The sequence below is a fragment of the Trichechus manatus genome, unplaced genomic scaffold (genome assembly GCF_000243295.1).
Source record: "Trichechus manatus latirostris isolate Lorelei unplaced genomic scaffold, TriManLat1.0 scaffold00009, whole genome shotgun sequence".
NCBI classification, from domain to species: Eukaryota; Metazoa; Chordata; class Mammalia; order Sirenia; family Trichechidae; genus Trichechus; species Trichechus manatus.
In genome coordinates, this window is record NW_004443945.1 from 14129329 (window position 1) to 14150520 (window position 21192).

At 31.8% G+C, this 21192-nt stretch overlaps 1 protein-coding gene across 20 annotated transcripts in view; it reads right to left on the minus strand.

Annotated features, from left to right (window-relative positions):
• The window catches only part of RIMS2 (regulating synaptic membrane exocytosis 2), a 647068-nt gene that overhangs the window by 182982 nt on the left and 442894 nt on the right, over positions 1-21192 (minus strand). For 3 of the 20 annotated variants that reach the window (XM_023726000.1, XM_023725998.1, XM_023726004.1), the window contains one exon: positions 5123-5155. The exons of 16 other annotated variants lie outside the window; for them this stretch is intronic. In XM_023726000.1, coding sequence (XP_023581768.1) covers positions 5123-5155 — 33 coding nt within the window. The remainder of the gene's footprint in view (positions 1-5122; positions 5156-21192) is intronic. One more of the 20 variants, XM_023725995.1, reaches the window with a different exon arrangement.

Sequence of the window (21192 nt, forward strand, 5' to 3'; positions counted from 1 at the left end):
TATGTATTAACTAATTTATTCCTCACAATAACTTTTGAGGTTATTATTATCTCCATTTTGCAGGTGAGATACCTGGGTCACAGACAGTAACTTGCTCAAGATCACATAGCAAATAAGTGGTGGCACAGATCAGGCACTCTAGTTCCAGAGTCAGTGCTTTTCTATTGCTTTTCAGACTAATATTTCTTACAGGAGAAAATACTTTGCCTAACAGTTGAAATTTTCAGGAAAGAGAGTTAAAGTGGATGGTGAGCCTAAGTAAAATGGAATGTTACAATATTTGGAATGCATGAGAAATATTTTGAGAATTTAGCAGTAACATGTCACATTCAGGATGTATCTTCAATGTACATGGAGTTTAATATCCATAAAGTTAAAAGCAATGCATTCCAAACCCCCATTTTAAATAGGAGATAGCTGAAGCCTAAAGATGTTAAATTATGTGTCTAGGGTCACATAGCTCAGTAGCAGGACTAGGGCTAAAACTAAGTCTCTTGCCCCCTAATCCAATCTTTCCAGTTTCCTCCATACCACCCACACAAGTAAGAAATTCTCAAGACCATAGTTATTTATTCCCACTATTTCAGGTTTCAAGATTTTCCTCAACTCTCTTTTCTTTTCTTGTATTTGAGTATGTATTTATAAGCTTTAAAAAATAAAGCTAATTATTATACTTTATGAATAGGGGCTGTCATCTATCATGTGATATATTTATATAGGTAAATATATTTTTTAATTTGAGACTTTTTGTTTGGTTAAATAAATCTAAGGCATCTAGCATAGTGCTGAACATAGAGTTGGCACCTTATGCTTCCTTATGCACTGACGGATTTGCACTTTTCAGTAAGATTTCTGTACACTAGGGTTATGGTTTTCACGAGAAAAAAATTTGAGTATTTGTGTCTTAGAGTTTTATCATTAATATTGAGTTCATAAAATATAGGATGTAACCCATGCACAGAGAACATCCGTAAAATGGGTAGAATAAGATTGAATAGAAGTTCATTAATAAGTAGATAACTGTAGATAATTGTAAGATTCAGGAAAATTTCAGGATAAATGTGCATTTATATGTGTGCATTCATATACATATGTTAAAGTCCCCCTGCTCTGAATGTTACTTCTCTTTACCTATTAGGAGTAAAGCAAAATGTCAAATGAAAGGCTATATAATTCAAAACATGGCATATATGCCAGGAAATCTGACAAGAATTGAAGTGCAAGTTTGAAAATGACACATATCATAATAGACAACATTCAGAATAATCAGAGAAATTACATAAAAAAGAGAGACTCTTTTCCAGCTGAAAGAATATTGTAATTGTATTAATTTTGAAAAATTTCCCTTTACTAACCCTAGTAGGAAACTGAAGTAATAATTTGATTTGCAATTATAACTGCAGTACAGAATATGTTACTAATTTTCAATATTTTTATTTAAAAACCTTAAAATCTATTAAACCTGAATTGTTAAGCTTTTCAAATTAACATTAATACTGTGCAGTCTAGTGAACAAGTTTGAGACAGTAATATTCTTACACATTCTCTAAAATTCTTGAGGTAGCACATACCCTACTAGTTAATAATTTGTCTAAGAAATTGGTAAGAAATATGACTGGTAAATCACCTTCTGATTTTTAAATCTCCTTATGAATATAACTGATATATAAGCACTAAGATTGTCAGAAGCTCTAGACCAGGTCTGGAATTATTTTGAAGAGTCTATAATTGGAACTTGAATTTAAATACATAGGCAAGTATTAATTTTATGTAAGTTACCAAAATAGTATTTTTTTAAATCTCTTTTGTATTGTTAGCTCTATTTCATATGATCTGTAGATTTGTTTTATAATTATCTAACAAAATGAAATTGTCAAGTGAAATTTCATAATAAGAAAAGGTACAGATCCAAATAAATTCACTATTGTTCATTAAAAAGAAACTTGATTATGATTTCTAAGGGCTAAAAATGATGGTTTTTTGCTGCTTCAAAATGTATGACCAATTCTATTCTTTCATTGTGTAGGACTACGTTGCAGTGACTATACTTGGATCTATTCACACAAATGAAGGTCTTATAACTGTGGCTTAACACATAAAACATACACTTCAACCCAAATGTGAGGGAAATGATTATGACTTATGAAATGATTTTCCCTTCACATTTGGGGTTGAATTATAAATAAGTGGTGTTCATCAACAGAGGGTCCCTGATGGAGCAGTAGAACGATGGGATGCAGAACTCAAATACTAGTAAGAAGACCAGACTTAATGGTCTAAGACTGGAGGTGCCCCGGAAAGCATGGCGCCTGGTCTCTCCATCACCCCAAAACTAAAACAGTTTCCAAGGCCAACTCTTCAGACAGGGATTGGACTGGACCGTGGGACGGAGAGTGATAAACTCGTGAAGAATGTGCCTCTTGGACAAGTAGATATGGGAGACCAAAGGGGCGGCTTCTGTCTAGAGGTGAGAGGGGAAGGCAGAGAGAGTTAGGAGCTGGTTGAATGTTCATGGGGAATCAGGGGCGGAGGGGAGGAGTGTGCTGTCACAGAATGGGGTGAGCGTTTGGGGTCTCATAACAATGTATGTTAAAAAAAAAAATTCTGTATGGGAGACTAACTTGAAATGTAAACTTCATTTAATTACATCAATTAAAAAAAAGAAGAATAAATAAATAAATGGTGTTCACAATAATAATAAAAACACTAACTTACATATTCATTAGAGATGTTAGTGATAGGTTAATCAAGCTATTAGATTTTATTGGTCATATACGCCAATCATTTTTAGAAATGTCTAACTTCATCTTACTTTCATGAATTGTCACAAATTTCCTTGCTTTCTCTTCCAAACTTGTTTTCCTTTTCTCTCTCCCTCTTCTTATTAGCATCTCTGTTACCTTCTCTTTACTCTTATTTTCTTTGGAACAGAATGCACTAGTTTTCATTTATTTCTAGGTTTAGGTGAGTTTGTGGAATCCTGAACTTAGGGCCTGTTATTATAGACTAAGATCCCAGTTATTGTATTAGGGACCTACAACTGAAACTTTGCTCAGGTCAGAAGGCTTAGACTTCAGCTCCCCACCCCCCGCCCCCCACAAAAGGAGGAAAGGAGGTACTATAGATTTGTAACTACAGCAGCAGTTTTAGAAGTTTATGTTTAGAACTCAATTATGTTTAGCTAACAATGAAAAGTAATTTAAAATCTAAATATCTGAAGAAATTAAAATCTCTCCTCTCCCTAAATTTAACCCTTCTACCTATGTCCTGAATACCACTTCTTTTCTTTCTTGAGAAAGTTTGCTTCCATTACTAATCCTCTTCTCTTCAGAATCTTCAAACTTAAACCTCTCAACCAAATCCTTTCCCCGTCTTTATGCATATCATGAAGATTCCTTTGTTTAAAATGTTGAATTTGCTCCCTTCTCCTTATACACTCCGCACTATTAAATTAAAAAATAGTTCATGCTTCCCTTTCCTCAATACCTATTCTTTTCTTAACATTTTCCAATCTGTACTGTCAACTCTACCTACCCTGAGCTTCTTCCCCTATTTCATCCCACAACTGCTTAGGATCATCTTAATCTTTTCCATTGTTGTTGTTGTTAGGTGCCGTTGAGTCAGTTCCAACTCATAGCAACCCTCTAGGACAGAGTAGAACTGCTCCACAGAGTTTCCAAGGAGCAGCTGGTGGATTTGAACTGCCGACCTTTTGGTTAGCAGCTAAGCTCTTAACCACTACGCCACCAGGGCTTCATCTTTTCCATATAGACTCTGAAATCCTTATTCCTTTGACTTAAACACTATACATCCTCAGCCTCATCACAGAATGCCCCCTTCACCTTTTAGCCTTAATGGAAAGTTGACCCTTTTACAAGAATGCTATTGTCCTCAGAAATATTTTGAGGAGTTGTTCAATAGCCTGCACTTCATACACTACAGAAGCTTGGAAGTGGTGTCAGCATTCATCCAGGTCTGCATTGATGCTTCTACTTTCAATCTCACATAAAAATCTATTCCTTTTATGATCATACCATTATACTTCCTTACTACTATCATCTACTTCTCTAATTCTCTTCATGTAGTTTCTACCAACCTTATGCCATCACTCTCAGGGACTTCAATGTAAATTTTATATACTAGCATCAAAGCTTACTGCCTTCCTTGCTTCCCCAAACCTTAATCCATGCTCCATAAATCAGAAACCCACTCTCAGGGCCAAACCCTGTATCTTTACATCATTTGGAATTGTCTAACATCTGAAAATCTAAATGCCATTAAATCAATATGTGATAATAACTTTCAATTCTTCCAACTCTATATCCATTTGCTTCTGCTATGCCTTCAATATTCCACAAATTTCAGTTCTTTCCTTGTACCCCTTTTCTCCCAGTCTATATATGTATATAATCCTCTCATTGCATCTGTAATATTATTGCATTTACTTGTCAGACTCACAGTAAATAAAACACCTGGAGGGTAGGAAGTTATTTTGAATGTCCTGTTATTTCCAGCACCTAGAACAGTACCACACAGCAGGCATTTTAATAAATGTGTGTTGAATGAATGTCCAAATTTCAGCTCAAGTTTTATCTCTTCCCATTAAGCATTTTGAGGCCATCTAGCTGAAACAGATTTTGGCTCCATAGCCTTGTAGAATTAAAAGCATCCCTATTGGCAGTAAACACAATATGTTTCATACATATCTTAATGCTTCAGTGATAATGACAGTTTCTTTAGGGCATGCACCATGTCTAATAGGTTTTTGGGATTCTCCCCAGTCTAGCACACTGCTGAACTCATGGTAGAAATAAAATATTTTTAGGATTATATAAAAAAGCCAAAGACAGGTTTTAGGCCTAAAACAAATCGAGAAGTTTGTGTGTGTGTGCACATATACACACATATAATTAATCATTTTATTATAATCCATCAAATCGGTGCAGTTGCTATTAAAAGTTAAATATACAAATATTTACAATAAAAATGTATTCAGAATTTAATAATTTCCTATATTAGAGGAGAATGAAAAATTATGAAATGAATAAAAAATGGTAAAAAATTTCTAGGACTAGTTAGGTAAATGAAAACATAACAAAGAAAAGCGGTAGAAGAGACAGACCTGAATATCTTCTCCTTGGGGAGTCCACTTCTTCTGTGATCACATCATGTAATGGACAGACATAGACAAAGGAGATGAGTGTGAGCAGATATACTCAAAAGGCAAAAAGTGACACTGAAGGAGCGGGCCCAAAATCATTTTGATAAAGAATCCTGTGTACAGTTGTAGGGAAGATGACATCAAATGCATACCATAAAAGAAAAGAATAAGCAAGAACTGATGGTGAACTGGTTAAGCTACTATAGGTTAGCAGAATCAGAAAAATAAAGTTAGTGTAGAAATAAAGTGGATTCAAAAGTTTACAATTATTTGTGTACAGCCAATCTTGAGTACTGAAGCTGAAGAAAAATACCATTAGTAAAATAATGTTACTCATATGCTGACACCATTCAAGACGTTACTGAGTCAAGTTAAATCTGTGAAAATGATTTTCGGAATTTTTAATTATCATCTAAAGAAAAGAATTTGAGTCATCATCAAAAAGAGCAATAAAAAATGTTCCAACAGATTTCTATACTTTTTTGTTTCCTGAGTTAATCAGTGCACACATGAAAATAAAGCATGGCCATGAGACCAATATTTCAGTGAATTACTTCAATACAGCAAAAAATTACCATAAAATACTATGGAGTATAAGAAATATAACTCTTTATAAGAAAAGTTGCCAAAATATAAGACTTTATTTCAAAATAAAAAATTTAAACTAACCTGCAATTTAGACAAATTTTCTTTGATCATATTGTTTTACAATGCCTATTTATTAAGGAATTTCTTATAAACACCACATTACATGTTATTGAAGTTCTCATTAAAATTTAACCATCCTAGTCCATAATCTACTATAATAGATATTGCACACCTTCTGAAAACACTTCTTTCTCCCTTTGTTAGTGGAGATTTTCAGAAAACATTTTACTAAGTTCGAAGGCAAGAACAGGTCTACTATACTCAGTATTCTAAGAAAATTTTTTTCCAAAGATATTAATGAGTAAGCACTAGTATGATTAGCACAGATGAACAGTACAAAATAATATCAAAATCTCCTATTTTAAGTATCTACTCGGCTTTGAAGTAAGTACCACAAAATTCTTATATCAAAACACCATACCAGTTCTGCAACAGATGTATCATGGTTCCGGAATGATTTATACAAAAACAAATTGTATCAAAATACACTTGCTATATTCAATATATTGAAATTATAGCTTGAGAAGAATATTTTTTATAACAGAATTATCTGTTTATCTGAATAGTAAGAAAATGAATACTTTCTATTAGAACAAAGTATTAAGATGGTCCAAACTTTTTTTTCCCTTAAGAAAAAAAGAGAAATCCTACTATGAGTTACAGAGGACTGGAAAAGGAATGACACATTTTGAAATTCAACGGTGCTATTTTTATTATACTATTATGAGCACATTTTTAACCTATTCAAAACCAGACACTAAATCTCATCACAATACATTACAAAGCAGAGGTGGCTGATAGGATTGACCACTAGGAAAAGTGCTCACCTCCTCCTGAAATATGCCATATGTTCTTTTCATCCCTTCTCCACCCATTTCTCAAAGCAGACAAGGCAGAAAAATCACAGACATATTAATAACTTGGGTTAATGCTGAATTGTATCATGTCATTTTTTTTTTTTGCATGTAAAATTTCCCTATATACACATTTCCCATACAATTAAAACGGTTTCTAAACATGTTAAAATGAAACTGGTGTATATGGGATGAAATAATTGTTTAATTATATTCCGTCTCTAAAAACACACTATTTTTGCAGAAAACATAAAAACCACATACATAAATGAAGCTTCTTGTTCTACCTAGTATTTTCCTGTTAGTTTGGATTATTTTATAATGACACCAATGCAATGTTTTTATTATATGGATTCAAAACATTCACAATTCTCAACCCATTCATGAATTTCTTACAGTGAATAACTGAGCACATTAGAGTTCAACTGACTTACCCAAGGTCACAAAACAAGTTCAGTGGTAGAACCAGAAATAGAACAGAGGTCTCCTGATAACCTGGTCAAATTTCTTTCTATTAGATGCTATCTGACCCAATAAAAACATGTGAAATAAAGAGTCAAAACAAGGATGAAACAAAAGCACTATTATGGTGACACCTAAACTGAAACATTTTTAAAAAAGAGGTACATTCTACAACCTTGCAAGCAGTTTGCCAATGCTTTTATTCCTGTAAGAAAATACGGTAATGCTGATCTTAGTATAAATAATTAAAATAAAATTTTTTAAAGAAAATAATGCAAAATTTATATTTCTCTTCGTTTGCACCATCCAGGAACTCCATACATGACTTATAGGGGGATGAAAATAAAAGATTTTTGACAATGATCTCACAACGAACTGAAAAGCTGCCATTAAATCATTTTCCCATTGTTTTTATGAGAATATGATCCATTAAAAATAGGTCATAACTAAACATATAAAAATCAAATAACTAATTCACCAGATAGAATATTCATGCAAATCATAAAATCTCAATGTATATATACCAAATGTATCGAAAACATTTTTTAGTTTTCTTTCTGGCCTTCCTTTTGGTTACAGTTTTATCATGTGCTATTTGTTAATACAAATCCTCATTTTAAGAGACCCTTACAGACAACGATCTCATTTACATAGCCATGTCTTATTTAAATGGTAATAAGCTATCAGTGCTTATTTTGCATATATTATTGTAATGGATTGCAAACTTCAGTGATCCTTGAAAGAAGTTAAGAGTACCCCTCCACTCTTCCCAGCTCCCTACCTTTCCTTTGATCAGTACCTTGCCACAGTTAAACATTCTACTTTTCAGTGCTGTTAATGGTAATCCCAATGAGAACTCATTCCAACTCTTCATCTAACCAATAACTAGTTCAGTTCAGTTCAGAGATAAAGAATAGTAAAGGTATACTCTCTGTCAGGTGTCCATTGCTGCGCATTACTGCTGCAAGTATAGCTGGATCTTTGTTTTGGACTCACATTATAAAGAAAATGTATATAATTTTTTTTGTCCATTCGATTATATAAACTAATGAAAGAAAGTTGAAATATTTTCCCAAATTACCGTGAACAGAAGACATTTATAAAATATGATGAATAACTCACAAACTCCGTTTCATCTTTTATGGTAAGCTATTTTTAAACAATATTTTAAAATTCAAGTTATCAATGTGCTAACTATAAAAATTAACATTGGATTTTTAATCAAGGAAAGTAACAACATATATACTAAATCTGACTATATTTTGGTCTTTAAAAAATATTAAGCATGTTTGGAAAAAGGAAGTAAGTTCATGAGAATGAATATGTTAGTTTTTCTGTAAAATTTTATAAATTATGTAAATTTTGTGTAAACCAATACTTCATCCCTTGCCAACATAGCATATTAACTATTATTATATTTCAACTGAACACATATCTCAAATTCAAACAGAAATGATAATCTATAATCAACTTTATTACAAAAGTCAAATATATGCGGCATATTTACCAAAAATACAGTTTTCACAAAGTTTGTATGATATCTATTGGAAATCTTGCATTGGCTAATGTTCTCACTTATCACCATTTATAGAAGTTATACTTGTGGTCCTGTTACCAGATTTAATTCTACTTGAGTTAACATATGTATTATAGGAGTAAGCATTATGTTAATGAGGTTCCTGACACAATGAAACAGAGAAGCCTCAAGATTGTAAATGTACGTTAGAACTTGTACATAATTAAAAGCCAATCATATTATGAGGGCCTTTAATGGTCACTGAGCTTTAGCATGTTTCCTTTGAAGGGAGTGGGAGGAGGGATATCTTTAGAAAAAAAAGCCTAAATATACATCAACATAATATAAGGCAGCTTCAATGAAACAAAGATCAAGATAGATCACAAATATAAAAATAAAATGCCTACCAGGTTAACAGGTGACAAACTAAAACTTCTCTAATGTGACAAAAATCTGCTTGAAAATTTCTCCACTCCAAATGATTTGAACTAATTCTTTTATACTAATTATAATTTCCTATAATTTTATCAACAACCATAGGAATTGTTTAACATTTACTATAATTTCTACCTATTAAAATAAGCAAGGTAAAATCTTTTAAAATATTCGAGTATTTTTAAGAGTTCACTAAAATTACAAAAAAAATGTTTATCTTTAAGTATCTTCTTTCCTCTTCCTGGCTGTGCTATTTTTCTGATTCTATCCTTGAAATCTGACACATAATCTAATTCTAAATGCAGATGAAAAAAATACTCAGAGTAGGTACTGAGGCAGTTTAAAATCATTGATTCCAATTATTTCCAAGCATAGCACACTTTTTTTTTTTTTAAATCATAAAAGGGATAGTCACTGAAGTACCTCCTTGATCTTATAAACTTATCCGTATGTTCAGGGAGAACCAACTTAAATGAGCAACTAAACTGATAAATCCTGAAATTTCACTTTATCTAAAGGAAAATCTGCTTGTTATCAAAGAACGTTATATTTATTTGTGAGTATTAGTAGTATTTCATTCCAAAATTCCATTGGTTGGTTTGTGTTGTATAAAATATTTACTTCAAATATTTTTTATTTGTCTTACATCACTTTTTTCCATCAAGAATAAAATATACTCATTCTACAAGAATCCAGAAATTCTGAAACTGCTAATATTGATCAAGAACACAACCTTGACTTTTTCCAGATTAGGTGCATTAGACTAGCATCTAATTAAAATACTAACTTAGACAAAAATAAATTTTTTCTACTTTTAAGAAACGTGAGAATATTCAGAATAAAAGGAAATAAAAGTAAAAAAGTAAAGGTATTTAGGAATAAAAATTTAAACAGCACAAACTCACTACCAAATTACTTCTTTGACTATTTACTTTTCCATAAGACAAATTTGTAAAAAGATAATTTCAAAGGTAAAACTAGATTGAAAAAAAAATCCTACCTTCACCATAGTTACTAATTCCATACAGAATACAATAAGGATGTCCAGGTTGAAAAAAATTTAAAGATTAATACATTAATTAAATCACATAATGCTAAAAATAGGGACTTACGCACACATTAAGCTGTTCAATTAAGTAGTAAAACAGTTACTTTGAACATTTTCAGTTTCCAAAATAACTATGTAATCAGACAGTACCTCAGCAAAGAGGTCCATTGCCCTCACTTTACGGAAAAACACAGATTTGTCTTCTGGATACAATACAGTAAGGTAAGTAGCATTGTCATGATTTCAGGATAATTACAATAAGAGTACCTAAGCCAATTAAAGAATTCCCCATATTTGGCATACTTTTCACTTAGAAAATAGCAAATCAAGACTGATAATCCCTTTTTGGATAGCATCAATTAGTTATCAAACAAAATAATTTAAAATTATATGAATTAAGTATCTTTAAGTAGATTATCAACTATTTTAAGTTCCAAGATTAGTCTTTCTAAGAGTTTCTCTGTATCAGTTCCAAAACATTCATTCAGCATGAAGAACATTTAAGTTACCTTTCATAGTAGATTTTTGTGTTATGCATTTAAGTAAAATAAGAGATATTTTATCTAAAATGTGCTTTTTTCTCAGATACATTTCTAATTACCATACGAACTCACAAGGTAAAATTATAAAATTCAGTTATTTAAACTTTGTTTAAAATGTTTAATAACACTGCTTTTTTAACGATGGTAACATTCTTGTCAGTAATCAGATTGCTCACTGAAATTAGATTATCCATGCTCATTCGTCCTTGGTGAACACTAAGAATTTTTGTTTACTTTATGGCCTAAACAAAATCTAATCTACATTCTACACTAGGAAGACATTAAGTGATCTACTCTACACGTTATTCATAAAACCTATGGTTTAAAATCACATGTAGGATCCTCGTATTTTATATTCACACCAAAGATACTAATATGGTAAACATCATTATACTTCCCAATGATTCTCATGTATACTGCTGTCATTTAAGTTGGAGATATTGAAAGGAAATGATCCTTTTTGTTGATGATCCTCTCAGGACAGCCTAATTCAGAGATGGCAAGATTTTTCTTTAAAAATTGCAGATACTAGTTTTAAAGTCCATCCAAATATTTGTTAATTCATTTTTTAGTCTATGTCATGCCATTTTGATCCCCAATTCTATAGTTCCATATTTAAAATTAAAATTTTAAGTAACTTTTTTTGCTAGTATACATCTTAGAAATGGCAAAATTAACAGGTACTATAAGGTTTTCTTGGATAGCTTTCATAAAAAGCTTTTGAAAAAGGTAACAATATATGCTAGTGATACATAGTTGACTTTCCATTTCAGGTTTGGGTTCCAGTCCTTATAAACTTTTTACAGTGTCACGAGTCTACCACAATAATCCTCTGATGAAGAATCTTTGACAATTCATGGAGGACAGTCTTGTAGATTTTAATGTATACAATTATGTATTAGGCATTGATTATAATTAATAAAGTATTAATATCATATATGTACTTTAATATAAAATAAAGAATGACCCTAAACATGTCTTCTGTAAAGTCCAGGCTCATAAACATGTTAGTGAAATGTCATTAACCCCACATGACATCCCACACCTTTCCTCCAATTTTATCATTCCAAAGTATCAATAATTAAGAAAAAATATATATATCTGCATATATATGTTTTTACATATCCTACCTTTCTTTTAGGAACAATAAAAAAAATTGTGGAATACTAAAATTTAACATTGCTTTTACTGCCTTAGCATATTCCATACTTATTTACAACACTTGGGGTTTGATTTTCCACAACCAGTTTTCTTAGTATAGAGGAAAATGCACAATTGCCAAACTAGAAAAATTTACAAACATTTTAAACCATAAAATTGAAGTACACTAATTAATTTTTCTCTATTGCATACTTAGTTTATATTATAAGTTATTTATATTATGAGTTACTTCATTATAAGCTATTATTTAAGCCCTCAATTAAGACCTCATTTAGAAGGCCTAAATAAAAAATACGTACAGTATAAGTGGGAACAAACTAATTAATATTTAAAGGAGATCTTTAAAATTTTGTGCTTGTGAGTTTTGTAAATATTTTTTTCACCAAACATTGTATTATTTCACAATTTTAATATACAATGTAACTTTACATAAATATATGGTCACAAACATATTTATGTAATCACATACAAAGCCAAACAAGAGAAACTAATAGTTATGATTAAGGATAACCCATATCACACAATGTAGCAAGGAAAGATTTTTACAGCAATAAATGTTGTTATAGAACTCATAATATAAAAAATTAATTTTATATTTTTTTTACTTTAAAAAAGTCCTTAAACATATTAAGCCAATCACTATTTTCCAAATAGTGATTCTTAACTGAAGATCTGAAAGAAACTGTAAGATATTTTTTGCACAACTTTATGCATATATTTAAATTCCCAATGTGAATTCTATTTTATTACATTTTAAGTATTTACTGCTTTACTAAAAGAGAATACATAGATTAAGTCATTTGTTCTATTGCATCATTCCTTGCTCTCCAGACTTACTTATTGTGACACTTATTCTCAAAGCATCCTATTCTTCTCTTTAATAGCACTTACCACAATTATAACTTAATTTTTAGTATAATTATCTTTTAAGCTATGTATTTTTTTCAGAATGTAAATGTTATGAGGGCAACTGCTGTGTCTGTCTTGTGTACCCGTATAGCTCAATGCCAACTGCAATTCATGAGTATAGCAATGAATATTTCTTAATAAATTTAGTTTAATTTATACATTGACATATTTTAAAATACAGGTTTTAGAGCTCTAATATTAAGCTGTCATCACATAAAAACACATTATCAGTATTACTGTCCACACAGGCATTTTCACTGATGGTATCATTACCAAAAGCTCCATTTAAGTTCTAAAAATTTCAGTGAAATTTTTCAGTGTACTCTCTTCCAATTACTGACTGAAAGTAGTACTGACTATTTAGTTGATTGGTTATCTCTGCACTTTGTCTCTCTTCCTTTTATCTATGGTTCAAATTTTTACCTTCTATTTAGTTAATCATATCACTCCAAAGAAAAGAGAAGAAACAGAAAATAATATAAAAAAACACTACATTGCAATTGATTGGTAGAATTAATGATTTGAAGAGATTCCTTTTTTTCCTTTATTTTTATTGTGTTTTAGGTGAAGAATTAGAGAGCAAATTAGTTTCCCATTCAATAATTTATACAGAAATTGTTCTGTGACACTGGTTGCAATCCTCGCAATGTGTCGGCACTCTCCCAGTGAGACTCTATTGAATTAACTCAATATGCTATCTCTCTTCCTTGTTATTATTGTTAGTAATGTTTTCAAACTCCAGAAATAGTAAGTAAATTGTTACCATTATATGGTATAAATATCCCAATAACATTTGCAATTAAAAATAAGGACTGGCCTATGGCCTACGAAGACAAGGGTTAAATAATATATTGAGATTTCTATGATACTTTTTAGGGGAGCAATCACCCTTTTATTAAGATAGTTTAATTTGGGTCAAGAAAATCAAATATATAAAGCAGATGATCATTTGTGCTTGAATTATTCAATTTTTTTCCCAAAAGAACTAAATTTAAGAATAAAATAACAATGTTCTGTTTTCCCAAACACATAAAACTAGTTTTCTAAACAAATCTTGAAATAAAATATTTACCTCTCTAATCTAAATGGGCTCTATGCACTATAAAGTTCACACCAAAATGAGAAAAATGAGGTACAACAAGCACACGTTCATTTAAAAAGCATGAAATGCAATGCTTATAGTCTCATGCTTTCATGTGGTTTTCCAAACCCTGACAAACCTGGCTCGGACTGGTGTTTCTTTTTCGGCAATGGTTTGTCATCAGTTATTGTACCATTCACCTTTTTCTGCTGGTCTTCCCATGTAACTTCTAGTATAAACCAAAAAACAAAAATTCAGAGCTTGTCAGGAACGTCAGATAATGTGCATAATAAAAAACCTAATCATACTTCAGGGAATTACTTTTTAAAATGTTTTTCTAAACTCTCACAAACTTTCTGTGATATGTATTTAACATTTTTAATACAGACAAGTGAAATCATTTGAAAGTTTTTTAGATAGATTTTCAAAATCCTAAGCATTAAAATTGCTTCCAGTCTATTCCAAATTTTATTCCCAATAAAATAAATGGGGCCAAGATACAAAGAAAAAAAAATGCTGCTTAGTTGAGGTTAAATAATATTAATTTACTTTAAAAGTAACATTTCACTAACATTAAGTTCTACTGTGTTGAAATGAAACGTTTATATGGAATTAAAATATACAGATTTTTATACATGGCGAAGTAAATCCATAAATTTCAATATGTAAGATAAAACCCATATTATTTTACTATCATACTTAGTAGTTTCATTAAATGATAGAAAAATTTATATGTTATGATACATTATTTCAATAAAAATCTTGATAAAAAAGACAGAAATATTTAGTAATAAATGGCTTGGTATCATTGACTATGAATTGCCCTGGTTTATCTAAGGTTATTTAGAATTATATGTCCTGGGATACAGCATTCATTTATTCAGCAAATATATATTCAGCACCTATTATCACTCAGGTATTTTTAGGCACTAGGGATATAACAGCAAAAGAAATAGACAAAAGTCCGTGCTCTCATAAAGTTTATATTTTAGTGGGAGAGATAAATTACAAACAAGATAAATAACTAAAATCTATTGTAACTTAGATAGCAATAAGTACTAAGAAGATGAATAAGAAGTGGGTAAGAAGGAAATGAAATGTGCATGGTGTGTTGAAATTTTGGATAGGATAGCCAGGGAAGCCCTAAAAGGACAGTGTTTGAGTAAAGAACTTAAGGGTGTAAGGGAGCTAGCCATATGGTTATTTTGGGAGACAGCATTCCAGGAACAGGCACAGCATGCACAAATGTTCTAGATGAGAGCAGGTCTCATGTGTTCTAAAAAAAACAAAGAGCTCACTGTGGCTAGACCAGAGTAAACAAGGGGGGAACTCATAGAACAGGTAAAAGAGTAATGGGGATGGGAGATGGGGGAAGTACAGACCATGTAGGACCTTGTAGGTCAGGCATCAAAAGGCACCATTTAATAAAAAGTCACCCATTTAATCTTGCTCTCATATAGCATTCATAAACAATTATACATCTTATCACTTGTCTTTTTTTATTCACATAAAAATTATACATCTTATCTCATGCCATTTTTAAAAATTCACACCTTTCTAAAGCTATACTGCTGTTGTTGTTGTTAGCTGCCGTTGAGTTGATTCTGACTCAGGGCAACCCCACGTGTGCAGAGCAGAACTATTCCACATTTTCAAGGCTTTCAGAAGCAGATTGCCAGACCTCTCTTCTGAGGCACCTCTAGATGAGTCTGAACCACCAACCTTTCAGTTAGTAGACCAAGTGCTTAACCATTTGTACTACCCAGGGATTCCATGAGTCAAGCAGTATTTATCTACATCAAGCAGTTATTACCTATATTGATTTTAATCCCCATAAAGTTTCCCCATGATGCTCTGGTCTCTTATCCAACTCTGACCATAAATGGTGGAATACTAATGCATTTTATAATATAAAACTAAGCAAAACATAACTAGGAAGATGAAGCTACTGTTAAAAAAAAGAAAAATATGTTATATTGCAACATCAAATATAGGCTTTTTTTAAAAAAAATATTGTAGCCATGTACTTGCAAATATATCAGATTTAAACTAGTTGTAATACTTAAATATAGGTGATTATTGATACACTACTATTTTTGATTACTTATACTATTGGAACCCTGGTGGTGCAGTGGTTAAGAGCTCGGCTGCTAATGAAAAGGTCAGCAGTTGGAATCCACCAGCTGCTCCTTGGAAACCCTGTGGGACAGTTCTACTCTGTCTTATCGGGTAGCTATGAGTTGAAATGAACTCAACAGCATGGTTTTCGTTTTTTTTTAAAATCCTATTAGAAATTACTGCATTAAGTCTACAAGTTTTCCAATTCCTAGACTTGAAATGCTACTAATAATAATATACTGTATTCCTATCCAAGATAAATCAGCTACTACAAGGAAATGAGCTGCTTGTTCCAGAAGTATTAAAGTTGCATTGGATGAGTAGTTTACACCCTTATTTTCCAACTGGTAAAAAAAATATGATAAAGATGCAGTACAGGATTATTAAATAGTAAACATCTGGATAAAGATGCAATATAGGATTACCAAATGGTAAACAAACTGGATTAAGATGCTATATTTAAGCAGAAAGCTTAAAACTTTAAAGAATATAAAAATTGTCTGATAAATTCCAATATTCTAGTAAGCTCTCTTTAGTTATAAAAATGAAGAAATCATCTATTTCTTGATCAAAGTTAATCTGTAGTAACACAAAAAGCTATAGACTAATTTACCCATGATGGGGAAACTAGTAAGTATTTGTTGATTTTGAAGGACCAGTACTTTTTTTTTTTATCTACCAATAAGTAATATGAAAGATTTTGCAAGCACCATATCCTAAATCAAATTTTCTAAAATCATATGCCTGTGTCATTTTAAAATGTTATTTCAACTTTTCACCGTTCCATAAAGCTTATGGTGTTCCAAAACTAGAAGACATGCTGCCTTTTAAAGCAAGAGTGAGTGTGTAGAAGTAGAAGTGGATCAATCTGAAAACGGTTCAGCCTATTTGCAAATAAGCAAACAGCATCTTCTGAAGTGTAGAGGAAAAATACCTTTGAAATATAACAAATTTAATTTTTAAATGCCTTCTTTAGTTGACAATTTAGTCAAAGTGAATTGTTTATAGAGTCACGTGTGTTGATAGTGTGAAATTAGCAAATATTTATTGAGTATCTATTATATGGTGGTAACAGAAAAGATCTCACCCTTAAGGAGCTTATAATGTAAATTGGGATACAAGACATTAACCATGAATTTGTAAGTAACAGCCAGTATGACAATCTTCGGAGCCCTGGTCATGCAGGGGTTAAGAGCTACATCTGCTAACGAAAAGGTCAGCAGTTCGAATCCACCTTGGAAACCCTATGGGGCAGTTCCACTCTGTCCTATAGGGTTACTACAAGTCAGAATTGACTCGATGGCAATGAGTTTGTTTTTGTTTTTTTTTTAATGACAATGATCAAGGTTATCGATGACTGATAGAAGGGGTAATAGATATGTCACTGAACTGAGCCAAGAAAGCTGGCTTTGGGGAACTTTTCTTCCATTAACTAGGTAGATAATTTTAGGCAAGTTTCACTGCCTCTCTGGCCTTCAAATTTGTTATACTTGAAGTGAGAAAGCTGGCCTTAAAGGTTTTTAAGGTTATTTTCATCTCTAAATTTACAGTTACTCTTACTTCTTATGAATCTGACTGATTAGTCAAATTAGATTTTGTGAAGAAGATAGAATTTAAGTTGTTTTGTGAGGTATAATTTCCTTATAATATCTTTCTCAATAGACTTTGAGTCTATTCTTTATCCTTATCCCCGGTACATGGAACGATATTCAGTACATAACAGGCTCTCAATAAATATTAGAAGGATAAATAAATAAATGGAGTTGGAAGAGCAGAGCGGAAGATCTTAATGTATTTAAGCAAGACTAGGACCATACAGGGTTGCTATGAGTCAGAATCGACTCGACAGCAACAGGTATTTTTAGGACCATATTCAGTACTCTGTAGATCACCCTTAAATTTTTTTTTAAGCAAGGATTAACCTAATAAAATAAAAAGTTCTGAAATATTGATAAAGTGTAAGCAGGATGCATAGCAAGGAGAGAGGAGCAGAAGTTAGGAGGATACCAGAGCGGTGGTACCTGCAAGGATGAAAGGAACAGATTTATTGACACAACTAATTGACTGAATATGAATTAAGAGTCAACTTTTTAAATGGTTCTATACTAAGCCACTTTAAAACTTGTGAATTTATTTTAATGAAATAAAATTGAGCTCATATGACAATTAAAAAAAAAAAAAAACTCGTTGCCATTGAGTCAATTCTGACTCATTGCGACCCTACAGGACAGAGTAGAACTGCCCCATAAGGTTTCCAAGGAGCACCTGGTAGATTCAAACTGCCGACCTTTTGGTTAGCAGCCGAAGCTCTTACCCACTACACCACCAGGGCTTCCTATATGACAACAACAAGTATTTATTAAGTTGTTTTATAATTTGCTGGAGAAATTTGATCTTACAGCCAAGACAGACTTCACCAAGAGGTGTAAATATATATTTATCTACCATCTAGTCTTCACTATACCTGTAGCTAATCTTATATAAACACTATAATTTAGAGAGCACAAGTTTCTATATTAGCAAAATATTTATATATTTTTCAATGTGTTTTCAAATACAGCATCACATTTGACCCTAAAAAAGATAGAAAACTATATGGTGGTTTTTGCAGGTGAAAAAAACAAAGACCTGATAAATAATTTCACATTCATTAAATCATTTGATTATCAAAGTAGCATACTGAGAATGAGGGAAATATGAAAAGATTTCCTTTTCACAGATGAAATAACTTAGGATAAGGGCAGTTAACCCTTAATGACTTACTAGCAGCAGCCAATGAGGTGGATATATCTCTTAAGTTTCGAAAAACAAAAAACCAAACGAACAAAAAAAGAGCAAAAACAGTAAACTGGGGGGAAAAAAACTAGTTGAGACTTTATGGGGTACATAGTAAAGCCAGGCCTTGATCACAGGTTCCAAATCCTATCCTCTTTCTCTCCTGTACCATATGACCTCCCTAAGATTATTTTCAAAAACAAAGAGAAGAAGATAGCTTTAGTATTTTATTTAGTAAGTCGCTGGTGATATGGCCTTAAAAATAGCTGAAATTTGCAGAAAGGCTTGGGGTGGAGGAGGGTTCTTTCCTAAATCTGGTTAAGTCCCATGAAACTTTAAAAGTATAAAAAAAAGAGAAAAGGGGAAGAAAAACAAAACATGAGGAAAGGCCTCCAGGAAAGAAAGAAAAGACTATGAAAGGAAATTAGAAGATAACAGTTTACAAATACTTAACTTCCACAACTGAAGCTTGTAAATTTGAATGGGGAGGGGAAATCTTAAACACATCACTCTTTTTATTTCAGTCTTCTATCTAGTTTATACCATCATGCATTTGACTACTGAAATATCCTAAGTGGTCACATGCCCTCAGTCTTTTCTCTTTCAAGTCCATTCTCCTCATTCTCACTAGAGTTACTTTTCTTTAATACAAATGCCCATCTTTCTAAAAAAAAAACAAGATATATCCTTTTCTAAGTGTCCCTAAATTAATTGTGGACACATGGTCTTTCATCTAAGTTGGGAGGGAACGATATATTTAGGAAATATACGCGAATACCACTACAAAATCCATTCCATCTAGATTAATCAAATTTGGAAATTAAGACATGGATACTGGTACTCCATTTTATTCCACACCTTGTCACCCTAAACGGTACCCAATTTCTAAAATGCCTACCGAAGCAAATATACATTACCAAGACTACCAAAATTACTTTTTTATTCCTTTGTAACTTGTTTTTTTTTTTCCTTTCCTTCTTTCTTTGTAACATTTTGTAAAAGTGGAGATGACTATAGATTAAGGCTTCAAAGAATGAACTATTTTGCCTTCCATTTCATTGTATACCTTTAGAAACCTGACTTTTCTAATAGATGGCATGGTAGAAGTTAGTGTATAATCAATCATGACAGTGAATGACTTACTAGCAGCAGCCAATGAGGTGGATATATCTCTTAAGTTTCCAAAAACAAAAAACAAACAAAGAGTTAAAACAGTAAACTGGGGGGTGGGGAAGGACTAGTTGAGACTTTATCAGCCACATTTCCAAAAACTCACATTTTTTTCTGTGAAAATATCTGCAGGACACTTTATTTTATAGAGGAGAAAACTAACGCCCAGAGAAATGTAAAGATTTGCCAAATCTGTTTCGAAGCAGAACTGGGCTTTAGACCCAAATATTTGACTCTCAGGGGAATACTAACACTATGAATCTTGAGACGTTTCAATGGTTTTAAAGAGTTTTCTGGCCTAAAGAAAAACATTCTAAACATTTGTAGATTTATTTTACACACAGATTAAAGCATGTACATACGTTTCACATTATTTTAAAAAAAAGCACATTACAAAAAAACTTATGAAGAAATCCAATCTTATTTATTTACACCCTGGTATTGTTTCTCATGCAAATTATTTTAGCAAGAATAATACTAAAGATCACTGATTTCCTAAAAACTACGAAATTATATTTTTTCAGTAACTGGTTCAAGGTGATGATCATTGAGACGGTTTAATCTGACTTTAAATTTAAAACTAAAATTTTCAGATCTTGTGCTGAAAATACAGATAACTTTTCATATTATGTGTACAAAATACAGAATATTACAATGCATTACTAAAAAATAATAGTAATAATAGCTGTGCCAGTTATTGTTCTAAACAACTTAAGTATACCAAATAATTTAAGAAAGTAAATTTATAGCATACCTATACGGCAAGTAATATTATTTTGAAAGGATGTAGGGCTAGTTCAAAGCAGAGTATTCCATTATCACCCTTTCAGGGAACCTAGAACTCTATCACATCTTTCAGCATCTCCCTCCCCATGCTTGATTTTCTCCACTCACAGCTCTAATGCTTCACATGAAAATAAGTATGTGACAATAGTTTCGGGGAAAGTCCCTCAGGAATATTTCCATTTTGATGTTCTGGAAAGTCTAAAAGCTTTAAATTATTAAAATAATCAAGCCATTAGAGAATAGTAGAATATAAAGTACTATGACAGGTAGTGGGTGAAATTTTTTTGGCTAAATACCTACACAGCATCCCTCAAAACTTAACCCTCTCTTTATAAACTGACCCTGAATATGTATCACAATTCTAGGACACTTTATGTAAATATCTAGCTGTAGAATATTTTTACCAGCTATGTTTTGTTATCATTCTATTCCTATTCTTTATTCTTGGGAGCTCCCCTAAAGCAGTGAATATGTCTTATTCACCTTTGCATCCTCAATGACTACCTAATACACTACACTTAGTAGG